At 40.7% G+C, this 24678-nt stretch overlaps 1 protein-coding gene across 8 annotated transcripts in view; it reads right to left on the bottom strand.

Annotated features, from left to right (window-relative positions):
* The window catches only part of Afg1l (AFG1 like ATPase), a 189122-nt gene that overhangs the window by 69619 nt on the left and 94825 nt on the right, over positions 1-24678 (bottom strand). For all 8 annotated transcript variants that reach the window (XM_076552378.1, XM_076552379.1, XM_076552380.1 and 5 more), the window contains one exon: positions 18923-18981. In XM_076552378.1, the coding sequence (XP_076408493.1) occupies positions 18923-18981 (59 nt within the window). The remainder of the gene's footprint in view (positions 1-18922; positions 18982-24678) is intronic.

Below are 24678 nucleotides of genomic sequence, written 5' to 3'. Positions count from 1 at the left end.
CTGCATCAGCCAGGAGCAGCTCTGTGTGTCTACTGCATCAGCCAGGAGCAGCTCTGTGTCTACTGCATCAGCCAGGAGCAGCTCTGTGTGTCTACTGCATCAGCCAGGAGCAGCTCTGTGTCTACTGCATCAGCCAGGAGCAGCTCTGTGTCTACTGCATCAGCCAGGAGCAGCTCTGTGTCTCCTACATCAGCCAGGAGCAGCTCTGTGTCTACTAGAGGTCTTGTTTGGAATGTTAACAGTTTGCTTAGTCTTTTTTTCTATCGTAGATAAACTGACTTCTTTTTTTAATACTTAGGGGGGCTAGAGAGATGGCTGAGCAGTTAAGAGCACTTGCTCTTATAGAGGCCCTAAATTTGGTTGCCAGCACCGACATGGAAACTCACAACCTTCATCCAGTTACAGAAGACACCTTCTTCTGGCCTCTGAAGACTCCGAGTGCACATGGTGCACTTAAATTCATTCAGGCAAAACAAAACACACACAAAAATTAAAGATAAAAATAAATAAATTTAAAAAGATATTTGGACTCTTTAAATACAGTGAGGAACTGTAGAGAACCTAAGCCAACTATTGAAGACTGTCAGTGTCATTCAAGAGCACTGCAGTGTCCTGGGCCAAGTGATGAAGTGCTGTCCTTACACTGCTATGATCTTACACTGGGCTTGATTGATTATGTCAGTAATTTGGGTGAAATGAAGTCATAGATCAGTGACATTTTCTATAAGCATATTTCATTTTTGTTTGTAAATTTAGCTTAGAAAGTAACGGGTTTCTAAATGGGATTTTCATATATATCTCATTTTGTTGATTCCTCCTTCATTGGAGTTTACTCTTCACCGTGGGGTATTAGAAAATGGGAAATTAATCCTGCTAGGATCTAGAGGTGGGGCTTTTGGAAGGTGGGTGTGGCTAGAGCATGTCACCAGAGTTGAGTTCCCATGACTAAACACAGGTGCAGCATGAACATGCTTTCGTCACACGTGCAAGCATGCCACAGTCCCTGGTGATGCAACCCACACTACCTCAGAGTCCACCAGCAAAAGGTCCATCACCAAATGTTGCCCATAGACCTAAGTCCAGAACCATGAACCAAAACAAGATTCTTCAATATAAAAATAGCCTCTCAGGGCTGGATAGCTGTCTCAGAGGTTAAGAGCACTGGCTGCTCTTCCAGAGGACCGGGGTTCAATTCCCAGCACCCACATGGCAGATCACAACTGTCTGTTAACTCCAGCTCCAGGGGACTGAACACCCTCATACATGTATACATGCAGACAAAACACCAATGCACATATAATAAAAATAAATAATAAGTCATTAAAAAAAGAATGACCTTATATATTTGAATATAAGGCTCATATATAGCTGGGTGGTGGTAGTGCATGCTTTTAATCTAAGCATTTGAAAGGCAAAGGCAGGTGGATCTCTCAAGTTCAAGTCCAGCCTGGTCTATAGAGTGAGTTCCAGGACAGCCAGGGCTACGCAGAGAAACCTTGTCTCAAAAAACAGAAACAAAAACAAACCAAAAAAGAGCCTCCCTAAAAATAATCTGTGGAATTCTGTAACCAGCAACAGGAGGAGGACTAACCAGCAGCAGGAGGAGGACTAACCAGCAACAGGAGGAGGACTAACCCTGAATTTATTTTTAGCACAGGGCTAGAAAGCAAGACAAAGACTTCTGAGGTTAATATGAAGAGCTGTTTCTGTCCATCAGAAAAGTGGAAACACTTGAGGGGAAAAGCCATGCAGAGTTCATGTTCATTTGTAAGAGGTCCCATTTCCATTCAGACCAGATGTCCCACTGACGCTCACTCCAAAGGATAAATGTCTAGCCATGGCTATGTTTGTGACATCATCACAGAGGAACCAAACTAATAACTGGGGTTAATTCATGGACCAGCAAAATGGCTCAGCAGGTGAGGATGCCTGTTACAGAGCCTGAGACTGGAATCGGATCTCAGAGAACCACACAGAGGAAGGACAGAACCAACTCCTACAAGTTGTCCTGTCACCTCCATACGTGCCACAGCATGCATGCAGATGGACACACACACACACACACACACACACACACACACACACACACACACACACTAAACTGGAAAGGTAACAAAACTGGTTGAAGTGAATTTACAATGGCCTCTTTAAAAACACAACTCTGATTAAGACCTACAATCCCATTGATTGACAACAAAATATAACTATATGTTTGAGCTTATATCCAGCTATGTCTGCACAAGAAGCTACACAAAAATACTTTAAACTAGGATCTAATGGTGACACTTCCTGAGGAGGAAGGGAGCAATGAGGTAGAGTGGAGAGTGGGAGAAAGGGAGGGCAGAGAGGTAAAAGGGAGCTGGTGTCACTGAGTAAACACACACACACACACACACACACACACACACACGCACACGCACACGCACAGGCACACACGCACACACGCACACACACGCACACATACACACACACATGCACACACACGCACACATACACACACACATGCATACACACGCACACATACACACACACACACACACGCACACACACACACAGAGACACACGTATATACATAGTTAGACTCTTAAGCCAAGGATACACTTGTTTACCACTAATGAAATTTTACAAGAGAAGATCTTCAAGCTCTCTCTGTTTTGTGCTCTAACGGTGATGTTCAGAGAAAGCCCGTAGCTGCCTGTAGTATTGCAATCACACCATTACTCACTGTCAGCTCTGTCTAGTGCACAGTTGTAACTAATGCTCCACTGTTCACCCGCTGTTTGCTTTATCCAAGAAAGCCAGTGTCCTCAATCCTGACAGCAAAAGAAGATAAAAATAATGCATGGCAGGGTATAAAGAAGTTCAAACATGTACCCCAAGACAATTTTTTTTTCACTAACTGTCCTACCAAACACAGAACTAACCTTTATTTTCTCCAACAAAAAGAAATTCTACAAGACATCTTTCAGGTGACAGGAACCTTCCAGAACATATGTCACTTTGAAAAATCTAGATTTTTTTCACAACCAGCAATTTACCTTAAGAATTTTTCCTTTTCCTGTACAAACAACCAAGGTAAGAAAGAACTTGCCCGCCCAAAACAAGCAAAACAGACGACTTTGCTGGCTGTACTGGGAATGTGTGCTGGATGTACTGGGAATGTGTGCTGGCTGTACTGGGAATGTGCAAGGCTCACAGCACACAATTCCTGTAGTCATGCTCTAAAATCGTGGAGAAAACTAAATCCCAGAAAATATTTAGCTTTAACAATGGCCTCTGCTCATTCCTGTGCACGTGATAAACGAGAGTTTGTAGTCAATTCTAAACTGATCCTTCTCTCTCTCCATTTCATTTGTCCATTTCTTCTCCGCCATTGTTCATTAGCACTTTTACGTGAAGATGAAAAGAGGCAAGTTTAGTCAGTCCAATAGTTATTCCTACTAAAAGAAACAGGAATCACTTTGTGCTCTTAGCTAAAAACAAGTTTCGAGTCTCACTCTCTTCGACTCATGTGTGTAAGGCCACAGCTGGATGAATAAGGCAGATGACACAACTATACAACAAACATAAAGAATTCCTGATTGATGAGACATGCAAATAATTAATTCTACCGAAAGGTTGTGATGCACGAAATCTGCGTTTTCCCTGCCCTCCCTTCCGCCCTTCAAGTCTAATCCTGTTTTCATGGGGACATCCTCACTTCATTCCGACTGGAGTAGCATCACCCAGACTGGGCACGTGAACTAGTGAAACACCAGCAGGAGAAGGAAGTGCTGTGGACCACCGCTCTGCGGTGTAAACACAGACCCACCCAGAGTCCCTCAGCTCCTGGGCCTGCCACTCGGCCCCCACAATCACCAGCTTCAAACGTTGAGGTTGTTATTCACTGTGCTGTATTTTATTCCACTGGTAGCACCGTCGCCCTGAACAGTTAATCATTCCTCCTCTCTCTGTGGTGCAGTAAAGTATTTTCCTAGATTATAGTTACTTGTTGGTATTTCTTTTGTACTATAACATCCTAATTTCCTTAATGGCAACATTTATACATCAGCAATATTAGCATCTCCAGTGACTAAACAACTAATAAATGCATGCTGAAGTCAAAACATCACCTTCTTTTATTTCACGAGGTACGTTATTTGCTATGCGGGGCAGTCAGGCCTAGTCTAGGCTCACCTGGAGCTTTAACCACATTTAGAATGCTGTTCAGAAAAGAAATACAACACAGCCAAAAAGATCACAATAAACTCCTAAACTTGATCTTAAAAAGTCATGGCATTACAAGGGCCTGCACAATCTCGTAGTCCAATCCCATCACCTGCAGGTGAAAAAAAACCCTCAACATTTAATGGACTCGACACAGTCAGTGACCGAGACAGGTTCACAAAGATGCCCTTCAGGGAAAAGAAGAAAGAGAGACAGACAGACAGAGAGAGGGAGACAGAGAGAAGGGGGGGGAAGGAATTGTATTAATTCTTTGAGAAGTCCAAGCATGCAACGCATTTTGATCATATTCAGCCCATTAGTCCTCCAGCCGCCCCCAGATCCACCCCTCACCCTTCCTCCCAACTTTATGCCTGTTCTATATGACCACCAAGTCCAATTTAAAGATGACCTTTGTAATCTCTTGGTTTTTCTGTCATACAGAAACTACATGGATAGAAGAGATGATTGGGATGGTTGTGTGGTTTGTATACACACACACACATGCACATATGCACACAATACACACGCATTACTACTTTGGGCTATGAACAATTTTAAGGGTTACTTTGGATATTGTGAAGAGTTGTTTTACTAATATAGGTATCCTACCAAGTATTATGGGCTAAGGAATAGAATATATGGATTCCTACACATCTTTAAAGACAATGACAACATTCTTTTTTAATAAAAACAAAAAGTAAATTAAACACTAGCTAATTATGCATTGGGAAGTCCTTTCTACAGAATCTAACTTATGGGCCAATGCATGTTCTGGCTTTTGTTAACTTTATATGCTCACATACATTATGAGACAATGGTGTCTCAATAGCCTGTGTATACTGCATGAGACCAACTTAAAAATGGGAAACGTAGATAGAAACACACAAAGTGGTTTGTGCCAAGCACACCTCGTATAATTGTGGTTTTGACAGAGAAAAACTAAATCCACACAATAGGAAAGTAAATGTCTTAGGCATTTGGAGCCTGGAGAACTTGGCCAAACTATTGTTCACTGTGCACAGTTTGTGTCTTCATGCTCAGATGTTGTTGAAACAGCAGACTTCAAAGAAATAATGTCAATGAATCCCACCAAGCACTATACATGACCTCTGGGGTAATTAGCAATCATTCAAAAGCAACAAGACTAAAATGTTCTATTCTCTATTACTGTCAGTTCTTATCTTGATCAGCATTTTAATAAAGATGGTTCGTTTCTAAGACAGTTTCATGAATCAGTCATAATTACATTCTGACATGCAGTGAATAGTAAAGCAAAACTAAATATCACTTCATCAACCTTTCTAACCTTTATGCAAGTATTAACTGTAAATAATTTTTACACAATCCTACAACAGGAAATCTGCATATTTCTTAGCTTTGTACATACTTTACCCCAAATGAATTTCCTGTGACCTATACCTGAAAAACACAATCAGCCATAATTATCCAGTTTTGTGAGATGTTCAGGTGTTGCCTTTCAGAGTTCAAATCAACTTCAAGTATAAAAGGCTACTTTCGTCTACAAATGGTACAATATGCAAAGCAGGTTAAGTAGCCTAAAGCATCTCAGAGCACCGTGGCTTGAAAGAAGTCTACCTGGAATCACAACGTCACAAGAAAGCTATCCTTAAGCAGTGTGACACTTACAAAAATTGATTCGCAGATTACACGCGGAGGACCGGGCTGCTGATGACTAAATTACACACGAGATATGTTGAAAGAAGAATATTAACTGGGACGCAGTCTGGGCACCGCAGTGCCTGACGGGCGGGTTTCCTCACATGGTGCCAACAGCTGATGGAGGGGTTGGAGATGTATCGAAACAGAGATGGACAATGCTCTGAGGTGGGCGCCCTGAGTCACCTCAGTCTTCTCTCACCCTTGCGCAGCACATAGGTTACTTCTGAGTTTTCAAGTGATTTATTTTTGCTGAGGACTAATCTGAAAATATTTTGGGCCATCAAAGTGAATACAAATCAACTACCAAAATAAATTAACACTTGATTCCAGGTGGCTTATCTGCTCCTGATCACTCAAAAATCTCCAAGTAATTCAAAGCTTTCTCAGGAGCGAATTCTTCTTCCTGGGAGTGAAATAACACTGCATAGACTATTGTGGACACATAGCCAGGTCCTCACACCTGCATTTCACTCAAAAAATAAAAGGAAGTTTACAGGAAGTATACTGAGTAATATTTTAGCCAAACTGATCTCATTTAAAAATGTAAATACTGTAACTAGTAACCCACCCTCGCTTTACTTAGGGCCATTTCAATTTCAGGGTAAGTTCTTTGCAGAAAGCAATCTAAAGTTATCCCCTCTACAGCTTCTTATCATCTTCCTTATAAAACAACCTTACTAGAATGTTACTGATTTTAAGGCAGAAAACATTCATCAAATTGGGAAGGACTAAAAACACTAAACTGTGTTGTCCTTTGTGCGATAAGCTTTGTCTAATTTTTCTATTTGGCTTTCCTGTGCACTGGTCCTTTCTTTTACTAGAGGTGCGAGCTAAGAAGTGGAGAGTACAAGAGACGAGTTGATTAAAAAAAAGAAAGAAAAAAAGAAAAACAGATTTCCCAGAAAAACAAAAACAAAAACAAACCAAAACCGGTGGTTAAGATTTAAACAAAGCTAAAGATGGCCCCCTCTGAGCCCTGATGAGGTCCGATACCTCATTAAGGACAACTGAAAACTTGTGACGCATTTTTGTTTCAAGAGACTCCAAAAGTCCCTGGTGTAAAGCAGACAGGGGGTGCGGGGCCCATTCAGGCTTTCTGTACTCCAACCATTATGTCAAAAGTATAAAACACTGCCTTTATGCTGCCAAGCCACAATGACTCTTCCTACATCAAAGGCTTTGCATCACGAGGGTTTTTTTTCTTCAAAATTTATTCAAGCTAAGGGCAGAGAGACAGCGATTCATACACGCTAATTATGCCTAATTATCTATTCCCTTTTCTGACCAGCTCCGGCCAGGGCTAAGTGCTATCTGGATTTCTCACAACCTCCCTCTGCCCTGTCCATCCAGCTCCACAGTGGAGGCTTTGAAGAAAACAGTTGTGGCTTTTCAGAGTCTCCTCAATGTAGAGTTCAAGCAAATTAAATAATGATTCTGTTAGTTTTGACACGTTTGTGCGTTAAATATGAGGACCTCTTGGTTAATTTGGCCAGTTCCTCACATCTCTTCATGGGTAGACTCATAGTAACACCCTCTTTTAAAGGGGTGTCTCCTCATGTTTTCTTTTCATGATCTAAATGAAATGTTTATTGGATTAAAGTTCTTCTCTGCAGACCTCCAAGGTGGCCTGTGACAAAGAGCTTAAAAGTTCTTTTAATTGGCTTGCGTTTGAAGGGAGGGGAAGGGAGAATTCTATTTCACATTACATCACTAGCCAAGAAAATCGCCATGTGTAATTAAACTAATTTATCTCATGATTCAAAGAAGCCACTAATTCATATTTAAGACACACTTCCTATAAAGCATTTTTGTCACCACAGAACTGATTTCTTGTAATTAAACTGAAAATAACTATTTATTCAAGGAAAGGAATTCAAGTCCTAAACTATATATCCTACATTTAAGGCACAGCTGCTTGTATTTCAGTTAAAAAACAAGTATATAACTAATATATTTTATAGAAAACCTTTATTTTCATTTTACGAGACAGGGAAAATATTTTTAAAAGCATATACTCCAGATTACTTTTCCATAGGCTTTCTAACATAAGTATTCATTTGGAGGAAAAAATGGATAAGAATTACATCTTAAAATTACATCACAACAATTTTTAATTTTTAATCCTATTTATACTTTTCAAGAACACAAAATAAAAACACATTACTGATGAAGTTTTTTTATTATCAGTATATTTTTCAGTAATTTTAAGTCTATTTTTCTCAAGCATATAAAAAATAAGTTCACAGAGGACCATTTCCTTAATTTCCTTAGGCCTAAGAGTCTCTCATCACAGATGCAGCTACATGTCAAATGATCATTTGTTTGTCTCACAGACATCAAACATCCAGTAGGAGTCAAATGAACTCTACGAGTTTGTGGGAAGCCAGAATTCTCTGGGATCCAGGAGTCTGGTCCATCACTTCTGTTCTCCTTCGTTGCTTTCCGTTTTAAGTATTAAAAAGGCAACTCCAAGTAAAGCCATCATCACGCTGACAAAGGTGACCCCTGGAGACTGGCCCAGGTCACAGCCCCGTGAAGTCAGCTGGGAGGACACTAACCCCTAGGCTAACACACTGAGGGCCCAGCTCCTATGCCAAAAGTCACCAGGAACACGCCGGCGAATCGCTCTCAGCGGCTTTGAAAACTACACTGGAAAAAGTGACAAGATCCACTTATTTATAAACCAACTCTAAAATCCAATGCCAGGACTGGACACAGGGTGAACGCCACAATGTTTTGTCTAAGGAATAAACAACTTTTCTAAAGTTTGCAACTGCAGACCACAGCACGAAAACATTCTCCGAGTGTTTATTAGCAGGATAAGAGCCCTCAAGAAAAGACCATCAGAAGATAAAATCATAAGGTCCAATATACAGCTTTTTCAAGGTTTTTGATCAAGAAAGCAAAACAGTCCAGAAATATTACCAAGGAGAAGATATGTAGTCATCCCTGAATTTCAAATAGTACAAAATTAGTAGCAACAAAACTGTTAATCTCGATTATTAAGTATCTGTGCATTTCATATTTAAAATCAACTCAGGCTAAATCAAATCATAATATAATTCTTTCAAATGAGCAACAATTTGTCAGAAACAGAAAATTCCGGAGTTAATGCTAGGACATTACTGTTCTCTAATTTCATTTTCTAAATGGTATTAATGAAAGAGAAAACCATACTGTAGGATGCTTTCCAGGTTGGTGTCCACATATAGATATCATCCCAGTAGTCAATCGCCTAAGTCTTAATTTTAACAGGAAATAAAGAACTTACAAAAGAGACAGCTTGCTGTCACTGTAAAGGACAGTCAGAATGCTGACTTCCTGGTGGTAGCATGTCTGTGTCACAAACCTGGCCAAGACTGCTGCACAGGACATTTCCACGGGGATGTTATTTTCCGGTTGTTCTGGAGTTAAACTGATGATGGAAATCCTAAAACTAAAGTCAGAGTCACACAGAATTCTTTAACTTTGAAGTTCACTCACAGCATTTCTTTCATTGTGGGATGTATCAAACAAAACAGTCTGTGAGCGGCAAGTGATGGAGCAAATAGAATTTTTACCCAAATATAAAGGACGGGGCTAAGCTGTCATCTGTTTCCAGAACCTGATCAGATGGGACTAGAAATGACTGTTAGCCAATCCAACCTTCAAGGCTAATATTAGTCCAATTTGGAATTAACCTAAAATAAACAAAACAACAACAACAACAAAAAAAAAAAACCCGATTCTTCTGTCAAAATACCAGTTAGTCCTCTATACCTTTAAAATCGCAATTTTAATACTGATGATAGCACAGATTGTGTGGAATCAATATTATTCAATCACTCTACACTTAGGACATGTTAGTATTTTTATCTTATAAAATTACTGGGCACAATGGCTCCCATCTCTAATCCTAGCACTCAAAAACCTGAGGCAAGAGGATGGCGGCAAGTTGACGCCAGCCTGCGTTCCACAGCCTGGCATAGAGACTCTGTCTCTAAATAAATAAATAATAAAACAATAAATGTGAAAACTAGGGCTACAGAGACAGCTCACAAGTAGAATATTTGACCGACACGTGGAAGTGCCTGGATTCCATCTCCAAGACTGCAAACAAATATCTAAGCATGCATGTAGGTATGTTTGTATTATGGAAATAACATTTCCATTTGATTCTAACAGAGCCAATAATCTCAAGCTGCTGAATTATCTGAATTGATACTAGCCACCCTCTTGACTTTCAGCCCACCAAACCCCCTCCTCTCTATCAATCATTACCCAGCTTCTGAAGTAACACTTTCCCTGACAGCTACTACTGGATCTACCCTAGCACAGGGTTTCTGTCACATGAACGAGTAATATTTTCTAGGAAAAAAACATGCTGTTTACACAGGTGATTTTAAGTAGCTGTGTGTTCCTCACACACTTTCCCGATGAGGGTCCAAACACTGTCTGGAAAAGGACAGAACGTAAATAAATATTTTAGGATTTCTGCTTCAGGACTCAACCCTGTTGGTAACACATACTTTAGAAGAATTACCTAGTTTTTCTAAATACCATATTGTGCCATACGATCAGCAAGGAGTTTCAAATTACAGACTTTAATGATGACTATATTAATTGTCTTTTTATACAAGAGCACTAAGTGCCAGTATGGTCCATTTTGTTTGCATGCAACACCAACTTATCTTGCTTTTATTTGGAGGCAGACAGAGGAAGTCTAAGTTTTACACAAATTCTCAAAGCCTCAAGTAGACAGAAGACTAGTAATAACTAGTTCATAAAGTATTAATGAACTACATATTAACCACATTTTAAATTTACAGTCCTCATGCGTCCACCCTTTCCATGCACCCTCCCTCTATGATAAAAGCCTTCTGCTTTTCCTAGTAACTCTGACTTTAAGTTCCAATGGTAGCATCATGATCTTGGGAAAAGCCTGGCCTGTGCCACTGTCTCTGATCAAGTTGCTCATTCAGGTCAAGGCCTCTTCGACATGTCCTTCAGCATCCCATACTTAATTCAATTACAGAAGTGCTCACATGACATGATAAAAATGTTATTGCCTGAAATGTTTAATCAGATTCAATTCAACCACCACCAATTATTTTACTGTAATATCTCTATTTATAAGTTATTCATTTTGACTGGTGGTATGAAATCTTAAAAGTAATTTTCTCAGGAAATTTCATGAAGGCTGTAATTCCTACATTATCATATGTCCAAAAATACATATCTGTGAGGTTTTTAAGTGGCTCTGAAACATAACAGGGATTTACTTATTTTTCCACTGGCCTATTCGGGACAGAGTCTTGTAGCTGGAAGTTTTCCTGTGTCCCACCCAGTCCACAGCTCTCAGACCCAAGTAAACACACAGAGGCTTATATTAATTAAAACTGCTCAGTCATTAGCTCAGGCTTACTACTGACTAGCTCTTACTTAAACTCAGCCCATTTCTGTTAATCTATACTATAGATTAACAGAACGGTGTTTCAGTGGTGTTACCTGTGTGCCATTACATGCTGTTCCTTGGACAGCAGGCTGGCATGTCCTGACTCAGCCTTCCTGTTTCCAGAATTCTCCTTGTCTGCTTAACCTGCCTATACTTCCTGCCTAGCTACTGGCCAATCAGCATTTTATTAAACCAGTGTACAAAAGCATTATCCCACAGCAGAGTCTCACTATTTGCTCAGGCTAGCCTTGACTATGCAACTCCTCAGTGCCGGGATTACAGAGTATGCTACCACATCTGGTGCGTCTGGGGGTTTAGGTGTGCACAGTGACACGGATAAACATTTCAGGCAATAACATTTTTATCATGTCTTGCTTATTTTTTTAATTATTTCATTCCATGCATATGCATGATGCCCTCTGAAGACTGAAGACATTGCATGCCATGGAACTGGAGTTCCAGATGGGTGTAAGCAGCTGTGTGAGTGCTGGGAATAGAACCTGGGTCCCTGGAAGAGCAGGCAGTGCTCTTAATCACTGAGACATCTCTCCAGCCCTGACACCTTTTAATCTTAACACTGTAAGAACAATTGTATTCTACTTTATTATGGTCTCAGATCGACTTGAGGGTTTTCCCCACTAATTTCCTTTCTTATTGGTGATAGGCTTTTGCTTGATCCTGGAGTTAAATCATACAACAGAAAACACATTATCCTTGGTGGAGTTAGCCAAATACACAGTGAACACTGAATCTGGACTTTGTCTCTTCTATGAAACCTGTTTTTTCCTTTATCCTTAGGTCTTTTTTTCCAGACATATGATTGTGACCAGTGACTCAGGAAGCTGAGGCAGGGGGATGAGTTCAAGTCCAACATGAACAGCAAAAACTTTTCACACACACTCACAAACACGGCACACGCACATAAATTGAGGACATGATGACATCTTCTACCTGCTTTCCTTATCTGGTGCCATGGCTATAATGGTTTTTGTTTTGGTTTGGTTTGGTTTGGTTTTTGGTTTTTCGAGACAGGGTTTCTCTGTGTCACTTTGGGCCTTTCCTGGAACTCGCTCTGTAGACCAGGCTGGCCTCGAACTCACAGAGATCTGTCTGCCTCTGCCTCTCCTGAGTGCTGGGATTAAGGCGTGTGCCACCACTGCCCGGCTCAAATCTGTTTTCTTTACAAACCTCTAGTTGCTTGCATTGATCTAGTACCACCAACTGGACAGACATCTGCCACCACATTTACTTTTATAGTGGTCATACTCAATTCAGTTTGCTTTTTGTCAAAATTTCAATATGAATACCTGTCCAAATCTGTTGAGTTCCTAAGAGTAATGGGCAAATTTGATCTGTCTATTTTTTTCCATTGGCATAATAATATATGTTCATTTCAGAAACCCCATTTAATTTCATTTTTTGGTGAGATAAAATTTCATCAAAACCTGAAATTTCATTTCAGAAATCTCTAAAAGAGAAACATTAAACCACTTAAAATACTATTAATCAGGCACAATTTCAAATTAACATTAACAGGAACAGCATGGCAGCAGACAGGAACAGCATGGCAGCGGACAGGAACAGCATGGCAGCGGACAGGAACAACATGGCAGTGGACAGGAACAGCATGGCAGTGGACAGGAACAGCAGGGCAGTGGACAGGAACAGCATGGCAGCGGACAGGAACAGCATGGCAGCGGACAGGAACAGCCGGGCTGGAGGCAGGAGCAGGATGCTGCAGGCTCATGCCTCAAACCACAAGCACAAAACAGAGAGAGCACACTGGGAACGGTAGTAGGCTTTGAGGTTTCAGTGACATCCTTCTACAAGGCCACACCCAAGCCTCCCTGAACAGTGCCACCACCTAGGGACCAAGTATTCAAATGCCCGAGACCATGGGGCATCTCATTCAAACCACCACAAATAAGAAATGTCTTTAATCTTTGGCTGAACTTTAAATTGTATAATTGCTAAGTATACATGACTTAGTAAAGAATAAGTCACACAAAACTAGGAAATATATAAGCATTCTGAATAGCCAGAGTAAACAAACAATTCTCTGAACACCAGTGGATTCACGGGAAAGCCCAGCCTAGTGAGTCTACATGAGTCCCTCCTCAAGTGCTGAAACAGGCCTGGAGAGCGAGCTGGTCTTTACATATCCCATACGACTTAAAAACAACCCTCCAGGCCAGGCGGTAGTGGCGCACGCCTTTAATCCCAGCACTCAGGAGGCAGAGCCAGGCGGATCTCTGTGAGTTCGAGGCCAGCCTGGGCTACCAAGTGAGCTCCAGGAAAGGCGCAAAGCTATGCAGAGAAACCCTGTCTCGAAAAACCAAAAAAAAAAAAAAAAACAAAAAAAAAACCAACCCTCAACCCTCCAAAGGATCAAGCTTAATGGCAAGAAATTTAACCACTGGCAAAAAAAAAAAAAAAAAAAAAAATTAGCGCACTTAGAGGAAATCGCAGACTCAATGCAATGATCACTGTGTCTAGCACCCAATCTAAGTTACCAGACCCGGGTGAGGAACCAACACCAACCAGAAATGATGCAGAGGGTGGAATTTCCATATGAAGACATTTAATAAGGTGACTTCCACTTTAGGGAATGAGGAGGTGCATGATTTCAAGCTCTGGAATTTATTTACAAAGCGAATATAAAAGGACTCCCAAGTGTCAAGACGGAAGAACACCCTAAGACCCAATGAGCAACAGGGGTGGCTTTTCTCCCCCAGGGGCAGGTAGACCTGCAGGGAGGAGCTGCCGGGGCAGGGCCAGCCTGATTTCTGTTCTTCTGCTTTGTTTTGTTTCTATGTGTGTCTACATTGGTTGATCGTGAGGAGGTGGGGGCGGGGGGGATTGCTCTGTGTGTGCAGGCATGCCATGATACATGCAGTTATCAGGAGGCAGCTTTCAGGAGTCGGTTCTCTCCTTCTACAATGTGGGTTCCAGGGACTTGACCCAGGTGAATGGCCTTACTCTGTGTGTGTGTGTGTGTGTGTGTGTGTGTGTGTGTGTGTGTGTGTGTGTGTCTTCATTTGCAAAAAGGAAACTCTGACTTGCATTTCCTGATGATGTTATTCACAGATGCTCTATTGTGCTTAGAGACACTGCTCTATCTGATTTCCACGAGACTTGCTCACAAGGTTGCTTGGATCCTTATTGCTACATTTCCTCCACCAGCTATAGACAGGCTTATGAGAAGCATCCCTCCTAAGAGAATCTGTTTCTCTTAGGATTCTTTCATTTGCCTTCCGTAGCTGAACCTATGTCCTGCATGGCATGGGCATCACTTGCGAATAGAACTCTCTCGAATCATGGGGTGCCAAGGCTAAAGTATGGAGCGCACACAGCCTGTGGAAGCACTGGTTTGTGACAACTTTAACATTTTTACCAGATAATTCTAATTCTCTGTCACTTTGATTGACACCACTGTCAACAGATTATCTTTCCATACTAATTTGGGGTCTTCCTGGTGTTTGGTAGGAGTGGGTTTTTTTGTTTTTGTTTTTAACTGAAACCTGGGGACATTTTTATAATCTATCATGAAACTCTGAATTTTATTTTAATTACAGTTTCATAAAAAAATATTCATAGCATAAAGCCGGGCATGGTAGTGCATATGCCTTTAATTCTAGCACTCAGATCTCTGAGTTTGAGGCCAGCCTGATCTACAGAGTGAGTTCCAAGACAGCCAGGGATAAACAGAGAAACCCTGCTAAACAGGAAAAAGAAAAAGGAAAAGAAAAAGAAAAAGACATGCATAACATAGATGTATCACCTTAACTCACTGGCCTCAAGCATATCCACTACGTTCTCCACCCCCAGAACCCATTTCTAGAACTTTCCATTGCCCAAACAGACACTCTTTACTCAGTAGACCTTAAGTATCCATTCCTCTGGGACTGGAGATCGCTCAATGGTTAAGAGCTCTTGTTCTCACAGAGGACCTGAGTTCGATTCCCAGCACCCGGATGGCAACTCCCAACCATCCATAACTCCAGTTCCAGGATGCTCATGATACACAGACATACATGTGAGCAAGATAATCATACACATAAAATAAATAAATATCCACCCCTCCTTCTACCCAGCACCTGGTAACTGCCAGTCTATTTTTGTTCTCTATAAATTTGTCTCCTCTAGATAACTCATATAAACAAATTACATAAAACTCTTCCTTTTCACAAAAAAAAAAAAAAAAAAAGAACAAAAAAAAAAAACAAACAAAAAAAAAACTCTTCCTTTTAAAAATATTCTTTTGTGCTGGGTGGTGGTAGTGCACACCTTTAATCCCAGCACTTGGGAGGCAGAAACAGGTGGATCTCTGTGAGTTTGAGGTCAGCCTGATTTACAAAGGGAGTTCCAGGACAGCCAGGACTATTACACAAAGAAACTTTGTCTCAAAGAAAAAACAAAAAAACACCAAAAATATTCTTTTGTTCCTGGCTTGTTTCATTTCACATAGTTTTTTCAAGATTCATTCATGTTATACCATGTATTAGAATTTTGGTCCTTTTTATGGCAGAATACTATTCCAATATATATAATACTATTCCAAATATATAAATAAAATACACCATATTTTATTTATATATTTTATATATTAATATATTTATTGATTAGTTTATAAATTTTAATCATATATGATTCCCCATCATTCCTACTAGCTAATCAAAATATCATTTTATTAAGAGCTTATATAAGTTCTTGTTGGGGTTGGGGATTTAGCTCAGTGGTAGCGTGCTTGCCTAGCAAGCACGAGGCCCTAGGTTCGGTCCTCAGCTCCGGGGGGGAAAAAAGTTCTTGTTATTTTCCAATATATCAAGCAATAAAACATAAGATTATGTGATGAATTATAAATTCCATTTATTAGGAAGGAACATAAAGAAAAATGTATTTTACAATATTCTTTTTCCCTCAGTGAATTCTAATTCACTCTTTATTGAACCAAGATTTTGTTATTTAATTTTTAATTTTATATATTTATTTAGAGACAGTGCACGTGTATATAATGTGTGTGTGTGTGTGTGTGTGTAAGTGCGGATGTGCGTGCACATGCGCGCACACCCACAGACCCTGGCACATGTGTGGAGATCAAAGAACAATTCTCAGAAGCCAGTTCTCTCCGGTCAGCAGCGCCTTTATCCGGTTAGCCACACTGGCAGCCCCTCCGTGAGTTTTAAAGTGGATCTCTGCTATGTACTCTCTTAGCTGGGCAAATACTGTCATCTGGAAATAGGCCAGATGTCGCTCAGTTAAGATGCAGCCGTCTTTACTCACGATGGATTTTCACACAAACACACTGCCCTACTTTGCTCTCTGCTGCTTTGATAAAACGGTATTCAAAGCATCTTCGGGGAAGGAAAGGGTTTGTGTGGCTTTCATGAAGGGAAGCCAAGGCAGGACTTGAAGGCAGGGGCCTGTAGGGGAGACCTGAGGCAGAGACCAGGTTGCTTACTGGACTGCTTTCCAGGCTGGCTTTTTCATACAGCTCAGGCCGCACCTGCCGAGAGATGGTGCCGCCCACAGTGGGCCAGGCCTATTTTTTTTTTTTTTTGAGATAGGGTTTCTTTATGTAGTCCTGGTTGTCCTAGAACTGGCTTTGTAGACCAGGCTGGCCTCAAACTCATAGAGATCTGTTTTTTTTGGGTTTTTTGTTTTTTGTTTTAAGTATTTATTTTTCTGTCTGCATGTATGCCTGCAGGCCAGAAGAGGGCACCAGATCTCATTACAGGTGGCTGTGAGCCACCATGTGGTTGCTGGGAATTGAACCCTGGTCCTCTGGAAGAACAGCCACTGCTCTTAACCACTGAGCCATCTCTCCAGCCCCAGGCCAGAACCTCTTATATCAATTAGCAATGAAGACAATGCCCCTCAGGCCGGTCCCCCAGCCGACCTGATGGAGCTTCCCTCATCCCAGTGACGCCATGTTATGTCACTGTATGATGTTAATATAAAGTGTCAGCTTGAGCAAGCACTAACCAGCACAAAGACAGACACGTTCCAGCAGAACTGAGTTTCTTGTCATTGAACTGGACATTTTAGATATTTTCTAGTGCAGTCTTTACTTTGATTCTTGAGCATGTCAGCTCATGCTCAATTTGAAATTATGGATTATTCATCTCTGGTGTCCTTCTCTCTTCAGAAAAATTAAGAGCAGAAAAAGGAATGAAAGTGAAATTCAATTCAGTTTAGTCGTCTATGGATGCCATCGTATACTGAATTATGATAAACTACTGGCCAAAAGGGAGGAAAGGTTTAGAGTCCCCCCAAAAATATACAGACAAAGTTATGTGAGCCTTCTCTTTCTATAGTTTGCTATATGAAGAAACTATTTTGGGCACCTGTTTTTTCTTTTCATTTCTTGTTTGTATTTTAGTCTCTTTGAAGAGCATATTTACTTTGGAACACAGAGAAAAATCTACCTCTCCCCGTGTATGAAGTATGAATATCAAAGGGAGACATTACTGACAGTTTGGGTCCTTCTGAAAGCACTTTCCCACATCTATAAATATCTCAGAGAAATTAAAATCCTTGGGAACCACAAATTGGTCCGGGAAACAGATGTTTGGATTCTTCTGAGCCAGTTAGTGGAGACACCAACAATAATCCAGCTACAGTGCACATCAGAGAGATGGTCTGACTGTGTGTTTAGAGGATCTGAAGCTATTTCCGCTCCTTCTTAGGAAAAAATTTTGAAGTTTAGTTTTTGTTAAATAAAACTTTATTCTTTTTCAGATATGTTGATATGGACTGAAAACATTTAAATACCTAAAATTAGATAAATTACATTTGGCACATAATTGTGCTTCATTTGGGAACTATATACGTTGCTTTCTGCTTTGAGTATTTGTGTACATTTTACATTCTCAACCAGAGTATAAAAACTTGAATATAAAAATCCCATATTTCATAATTCTATCACCTATTATAACTAGTCTGGCACTCTGCACATAGTAGGTTTTCAAGAAATATTGGTAGACTATAGAGTTAGTGAGTAATCATGTAGAAATTACTTAAAATTAACAGTAAAAAAGAAGGCTATTTTATTCTTAATGATATTGTAATGAAGACTATTTTAAACTCTATGCAGCAATGATACACACAATATTTAAACTATTTATGTGCCTCAACTTGACATAATTTCATGATAACTTGATGGCAATCACATTTAAATATATTAGAATATTTTTGTAATAATGGTGTTCTAGAATAGCAACTTTAATAGCTAGGAAAACATGTTAATAATGGCCATTAGTCTGAAGGAAACAAAGAACACCAAACATTTTTTTTTTCAGAAATAAATGTATAAGTTTAAACATTCTGCTATATTTATGAGCAAACCTTAAATTAAGATTTATAAGATGTAAACTATCAAATGTTTCAGCTAGGAAATAATTTGCACTATATTTGTAATTTTTCCCATGTACACCTGGGGGAATATGTTTTTAAAGATATCTTTCCGCTCTTATCTCTGACTATCACTGTCTAAATATGAAGATGAATTCTGCTTGATGCAGGACCACGGTGTTTCTACAGAATCACTCAGCGATCACGTGCGTGTCTCAGTCATTGGATGAACAAATGGTCTCCCCTTACCTTCAGGACAGCTATGAACGGTACAAAGTTGGCCCTCTGGAGTCCATTTTTATAGAGATCTGAAACAAACAAACGCATGAGTTTTATACTTGGCTCAATCACAATGATACTTTATCTTTTAGTCTGGCAGATGAAGCTTTCTAGTGACTAAGAGCACAAGGAAAAAATTGACCAAGATTATTCCTGTTCAGACAGCCCGAGACTCATGACATTTTTAATAGAAGAAATATTATCAGTCACGGAAAGGAATCAGAAGCTTCCCAGCTGATCGGCCTTGAGTAGGAGGAAGAGGCCATGGGGAATGTAAAGACATGCCTTCCAGAGTCCTGCGTCAATCATCCAATGGGAGAAGAAGACACAGAGCCCAGCAAGGTGGCGCTCCCAGCACTCGGGAGGCTCGAGGCCAGGCTGGTCCACAGAGAGAGCTCCAGAACAGTCGGGGCTACACATAGAAAGCCAGCCTCAAAAACAAACAGGAGGAGAAGGAGGAGGAGGGAGAGGAGGAGGAGACATGTCTAATTAGCCATTGAACATAGAAGACTGCACCAGGAAAGGCATCATCTTTTCTTGTCCTGTAAGTTCTCAGTAATTAACTAAAAGTCATGTAAAATTAACCCTTTAGAAAACACACCAATAGACAAAACTGCGCCTGAATTTGTACTAAGGTCCCACATTTGATTAAAAGGTAAGGAAAGGCCAGCAATGAATTGTCTAAAAGTCCAAATACTCTTCTTAATAAGCTAAGACATAAGGTGATTATGGCAGAGGCAGTGTTTTCTTACTTAGATGTTTTTCATCATATGTGTGTGTCACAGTGAATGTATGCGTGCACAAGACAGATTCATAAATACACTCATTTTCAAAAGCAAACAAAAAGAAGGGGGAATAGACTTTAAGGATTTTATACTTTTCTTATAAAGGAAGGTTTCTGTCAAACAGAGCGGCACACACACGTGACCGCAGTACTCAGGAGACACACAAACACACACACACACACACACACACACACACACACACACACGTGACCGCAGTACTCAGGAGACACACACACACATACACACACACACACACACACACACACACACACGTGACCGCAGTACTCAGGAGACACACACACACGTGACCGCAGTACTCAGGAGACACACAAACACACACACACACACACACACACACACACGTGACCGCAGTACTCAGGAGACACACAAACACACACACACACACACGTGACCGCAGTACTCAGGAGACACACAAACACACACACACACACACACACACACACGTGACCGCAGTACTCAGGAGACACACACACACACACACACGTGACCGCAGTACTCAGGAGACACACAAACACACACACACACACACACACACACACACACACACGTGACCGCAGTACTCAGGAGACACACACGTGACCACAGTACTCAGGAGACACACACACACGTGACCGCAGTACTCAGGAGACGAGGCTCAGAAGATTGCAGTGGGGGATAGCCTGAGCTATATAGACTTGCCTCGTCTTGAAAACCAAACAGAGGCCCACAGCCACTTGTAACTCTGGCTCCAGGACATCCCACAACACATTCTGGCGCGCGCGCGCACACACACACACACACGTACATACCCACACCCATATCATAAACAATAAAATATGTCTTTAAAAAAGAAAAGAGAGCGGTAGAGATGGCTCAGTGGTTAGAACACTTGCTGCTTTTCCAGAGGACCCAGGTTCCATTCCCAGCAGCAAGGCCAGGCAGCTCAAAACTGTCTGTAACTACAGGTCCAGAGGGTCTGGTGCCTTTTCTGGCACCTACAGGCACCTTCATGCATGTGCTCATACACACATGCAGAGACACATATGTACACATACACATATACAGAGACACATATGTACACATACACACATGCAGAGACACATATGTACACATACACGCATGCAGAGACACATATGTACACATACACACATGCAGAGACATATGTACACATACACACATGCAGAGAGACACATATGTACACACACATGCAGACACTTACGTACACACACATGCAGACACTTACGTACACATACACACATGCAGACACATACGTACACATACACACATGCAGACACATATGTACACACATGCAGAGACACATATGTACACATACACACATGCAGACACATATGTACACATACACACATGCAGACACATATGTACACATACACACATGCAGACACATATGTACACACACGCAGAGACACATATGTACACATACACACGCAGACACACGTACACATAAATAAAAATAATTTTAAAACCTTAAAAATCTTTTTAAGGGAAACTTCATAGAAAAAAGATTCTCAAGAGTTTGAAATCTTATTGCATCAAACAACTGTCTTTTATAGACATTTTATAAAGCTATTGGATTTTTTAAACTATAAAAACGGAAACAGTAAAGAAGTTTCCTCAGTAGTAAAAAGCACAAATTAAATCACACTGTATCTTGTGTTTTTCAAAATACAGCATTATAGGATCTTTCCTGTATTTCCTTGTTTAGAGAGAATGCTATGACTGACAGATTTCAGCTGCTATGTTTTATGCTGATTAGAAAACATTTCTTCTCCTTAGGAGCACTCGTGGTGGCCTCACGCAGCGGAGGGAGAGTGCACGCGCCTGTGGTAACTGAGGGGCGGCTTTGGTTCTCTTGCGTCACAAACCACGGTGGGACAGCGCTGGCCAGGCTCTCAGGAGGCCCAAGTTCAGCGTGAGATCTTTACTATAATCCATACTCCACTGAGTACAGTTGTAAAATGTGGGAAATGGGCTTAAAACTGAGTATTTCCACAGTTCTCACCAACTGGAAAAGCTGCTGGAGAAGGTGCTTTAAACCATAGTGGGGCCTGGGGGCTGTGCGGTGGGTGGTAAAGTGTTTTCCCAGCATGCATGAGGCCCAGGCTCAACCCCCAGACCCCCACTCACACAGATAACAGATACAATTTACAGGAAGTAAGAAAAAGAGAAAATAAGAATGTTTAAAATTCAGTCCATGTTCTAGCAGCTTTAGTCATAAAAGTGAGAAGCAAAGAAACAAGAAAAAATCCTGTATTTGTAACGTCCCCAACATGGAGGCAATCCAGATGTGCACATCTGCACAGTGAAATACTATTCTGCAATTAAAAAGATGGACTAAGTGTGCAACAGGCGAATCTCAAAAGAAGCCAGACCCCAAACAACGTACGCAAGACAAGCCGGTCTACAGCCCAGGAGCGAGTAAGCGGAGCCTGAGCAAAGAGCAGGACCACGCGGGTGACAAAGGACACAGGAAGCTTTGGGAAGAAGCAGGACTCCTGGCCACATGGCTGTGGAGATGGCTTAAACAATGAGTTCAATTTTGAAGCTTTTGGGGATGTGAGTGCTGTACGTACATGACTCCCGTCTATCGACAGTTTTTAAAACGCATTGTTTCTATTATATATTAGAAATCCCTTTATGGAAACATGTCAATAGTAGTGAATATATGAGCACAACAGTCTAGAACAAAGCTAAGGTGCTATTCTTAAGGTTTTGTTTTTGTTTTTGTTTTGTTGTTGTTGTTTGGTTGGTTTTTTGAGATGGGGTCTAACTATGCAGTCCTAGCTGGCTGTTCTGGAACTCACCAGGCCGACCAACTCGGCCTCAAACAGAGATCTGCCTGCGTCTGCCTGCGCAGTCTTCTCTTTTTCAGTGCTGAAGGAGGCTGACAAGAATGCACCTTTGGAACGAAAGGTCAGTGAAAGCGGGGGAGGCCCACTCGCTGTTAAGTCAAAGATTTCCACTCATCAGCAAAGCCAAAGGAGAATGCCAGCAGCTAAGTCTTACAGATTTAATGTTTCAAAGCATTAAAATTTTAAAACTCAGCCTTTACAAAGACATGCGATTCAAAATGTTATGCTCTGAGGGGCATTTCCCAAACAGAATCCTAAGCAGAAATCTGTTGGCTTGAAAATCTTTAGCCTTTTATGGAACACGTAATGGAAAGGGGGCTGTATCATTAAACTGAAGTTTCTCTGAAATTCAAATATTATGCTAATTACAATACAATAGATTGTATCCTGAAATGTTATTTAGCTACAAGGTTTTTCACATTCAGTTTTAACTCCCTTAGATGTAAAGATTTCATATTATATTTATATCAACAGTTGCCATTATTTACTAAATACCAGTTTAAAATTCACCAGTTCTTGCCTGTGATTTTTTTAATGAACACTTGGTTGTATAAGACAGAGGACTGGGATTATGGGGCATTCATTTTGTAGAGAACGGTATGAGGACTCTAAACTCTGCAGAGTAGAGAACTTAATAATACTTAGAGACGAAATGCATGCAAAGAGGGTCTTTAAGTGATGATAAGCACATCAGTGCTGAAGAGATGCATGTAGATAGCAAGGATCTTTTTCTTAAAATTCAAGCTCCAAAACCAAGAGGATGAATAATGCCTATTTATACATGTACAAACTGGTTTAGAGTAAAAAAAGCATTTAAGAAAGGTAATTCAAAGGAATTTTCCTATAAAATAAGAATAAAATATTTCCTGACATAAAATATTTACATGGCTCTCTGGGGTCAATATGATTTATCCTTCTAAGATATTATTATTTTATCACAGAGTTTTTTAAAGGGCACCTTTAGACCATTTAAGCAGCAACAGCAATTTAGCCTTTCTCTTTCATTATTTAGAAAACGTTTTATTAGTTTCTGTAATCAACCAACGTAAGTAAGACCTTACACAGTTAGTGCACTGCATTCCATCTGCACAAGCGGGAAAAATTTCCAGACCAATCAATATGGCTGTAAATCTCTGTAAAATGTCAGGTAAATACAGTAAACTGGAATACTTTTTCCCAACGTCCACAGCATAGTATTTGGTTTCCTTCAATAATAAAACTGAAATCCAAACAATATTTTGCTAAATCTGTAAATAATATAGCAGATTAAGGTTTCCTTTTGATTGTAAATTGCAGTTATACAGCCAGGCAGGTGGCTGGTCCTTGTAATCTCAGCACTGGGGAGGCGAAGGCAGGAGGAAGGAAAGTCTAACACCAGGCTGGGATTCAGAGTGAGACTCTAACGAGAGACAGAGAAGGGACAGGAGCAGAGAGAGAGAAACTGTAGCATGACATCAGTTCTTCAGACAGCCACTGACTCTCACTGTTCATGCCCTGAAAGGAGAGCCCAGGACGAGGCTGCAGAAGCCGGGGAAACTTACTACAATTTGTACGTGAAGCCACATATTTGCTAAGTATTCCACATAACCACCAGAACCCCCCAAAGTAAATCATTTATGCCCATTTTTCAGTTTATAAAGAAACTAACATTCAGGGTTTAGCAGACAATTTGCCAGTAATGGATGGAATTAGAATCAAACATTGTGATAATGCCAAAAAGTTACGGGCTTCTTTGAGTCACATCGTGACCTGTGGGCTTATGACAGACTCAAAGAAACCTAAGGACAATAAAAGCCCAGGCTTGTCTTGAACTTACTATGTAGCCCAGGCTAGCCTCAAGTTTAGGATCCTCCTGCATCAGCCTCCTGAATGTTGGGGTTACAGGCATGCACCTCCACACCCAGTTTTAAAGCTCTCCAAGGAAAGTCTTTCTCATTTCTCCAACCTTTCATACACCCGAGCCTGTGACAGCTGGGTTCCGGCCAGTTCCTGAGGGACCTTTTCTATTTCCTGATACAAAATACCTGGTTTGTTTTTAATGGCTTTAACTTCTTCAGCAGCCGTATTTTCC

Source organism: Peromyscus maniculatus, chromosome 16 (genome assembly GCF_049852395.1).
Source record: "Peromyscus maniculatus bairdii isolate BWxNUB_F1_BW_parent chromosome 16, HU_Pman_BW_mat_3.1, whole genome shotgun sequence".
Lineage (NCBI taxonomy): Eukaryota > Metazoa > Chordata > Mammalia > Rodentia > Cricetidae > Peromyscus > Peromyscus maniculatus.
Note: the sequence above shows the minus strand (reverse complement) of the source record. Positions and strands in the feature narration are given on the sequence as shown.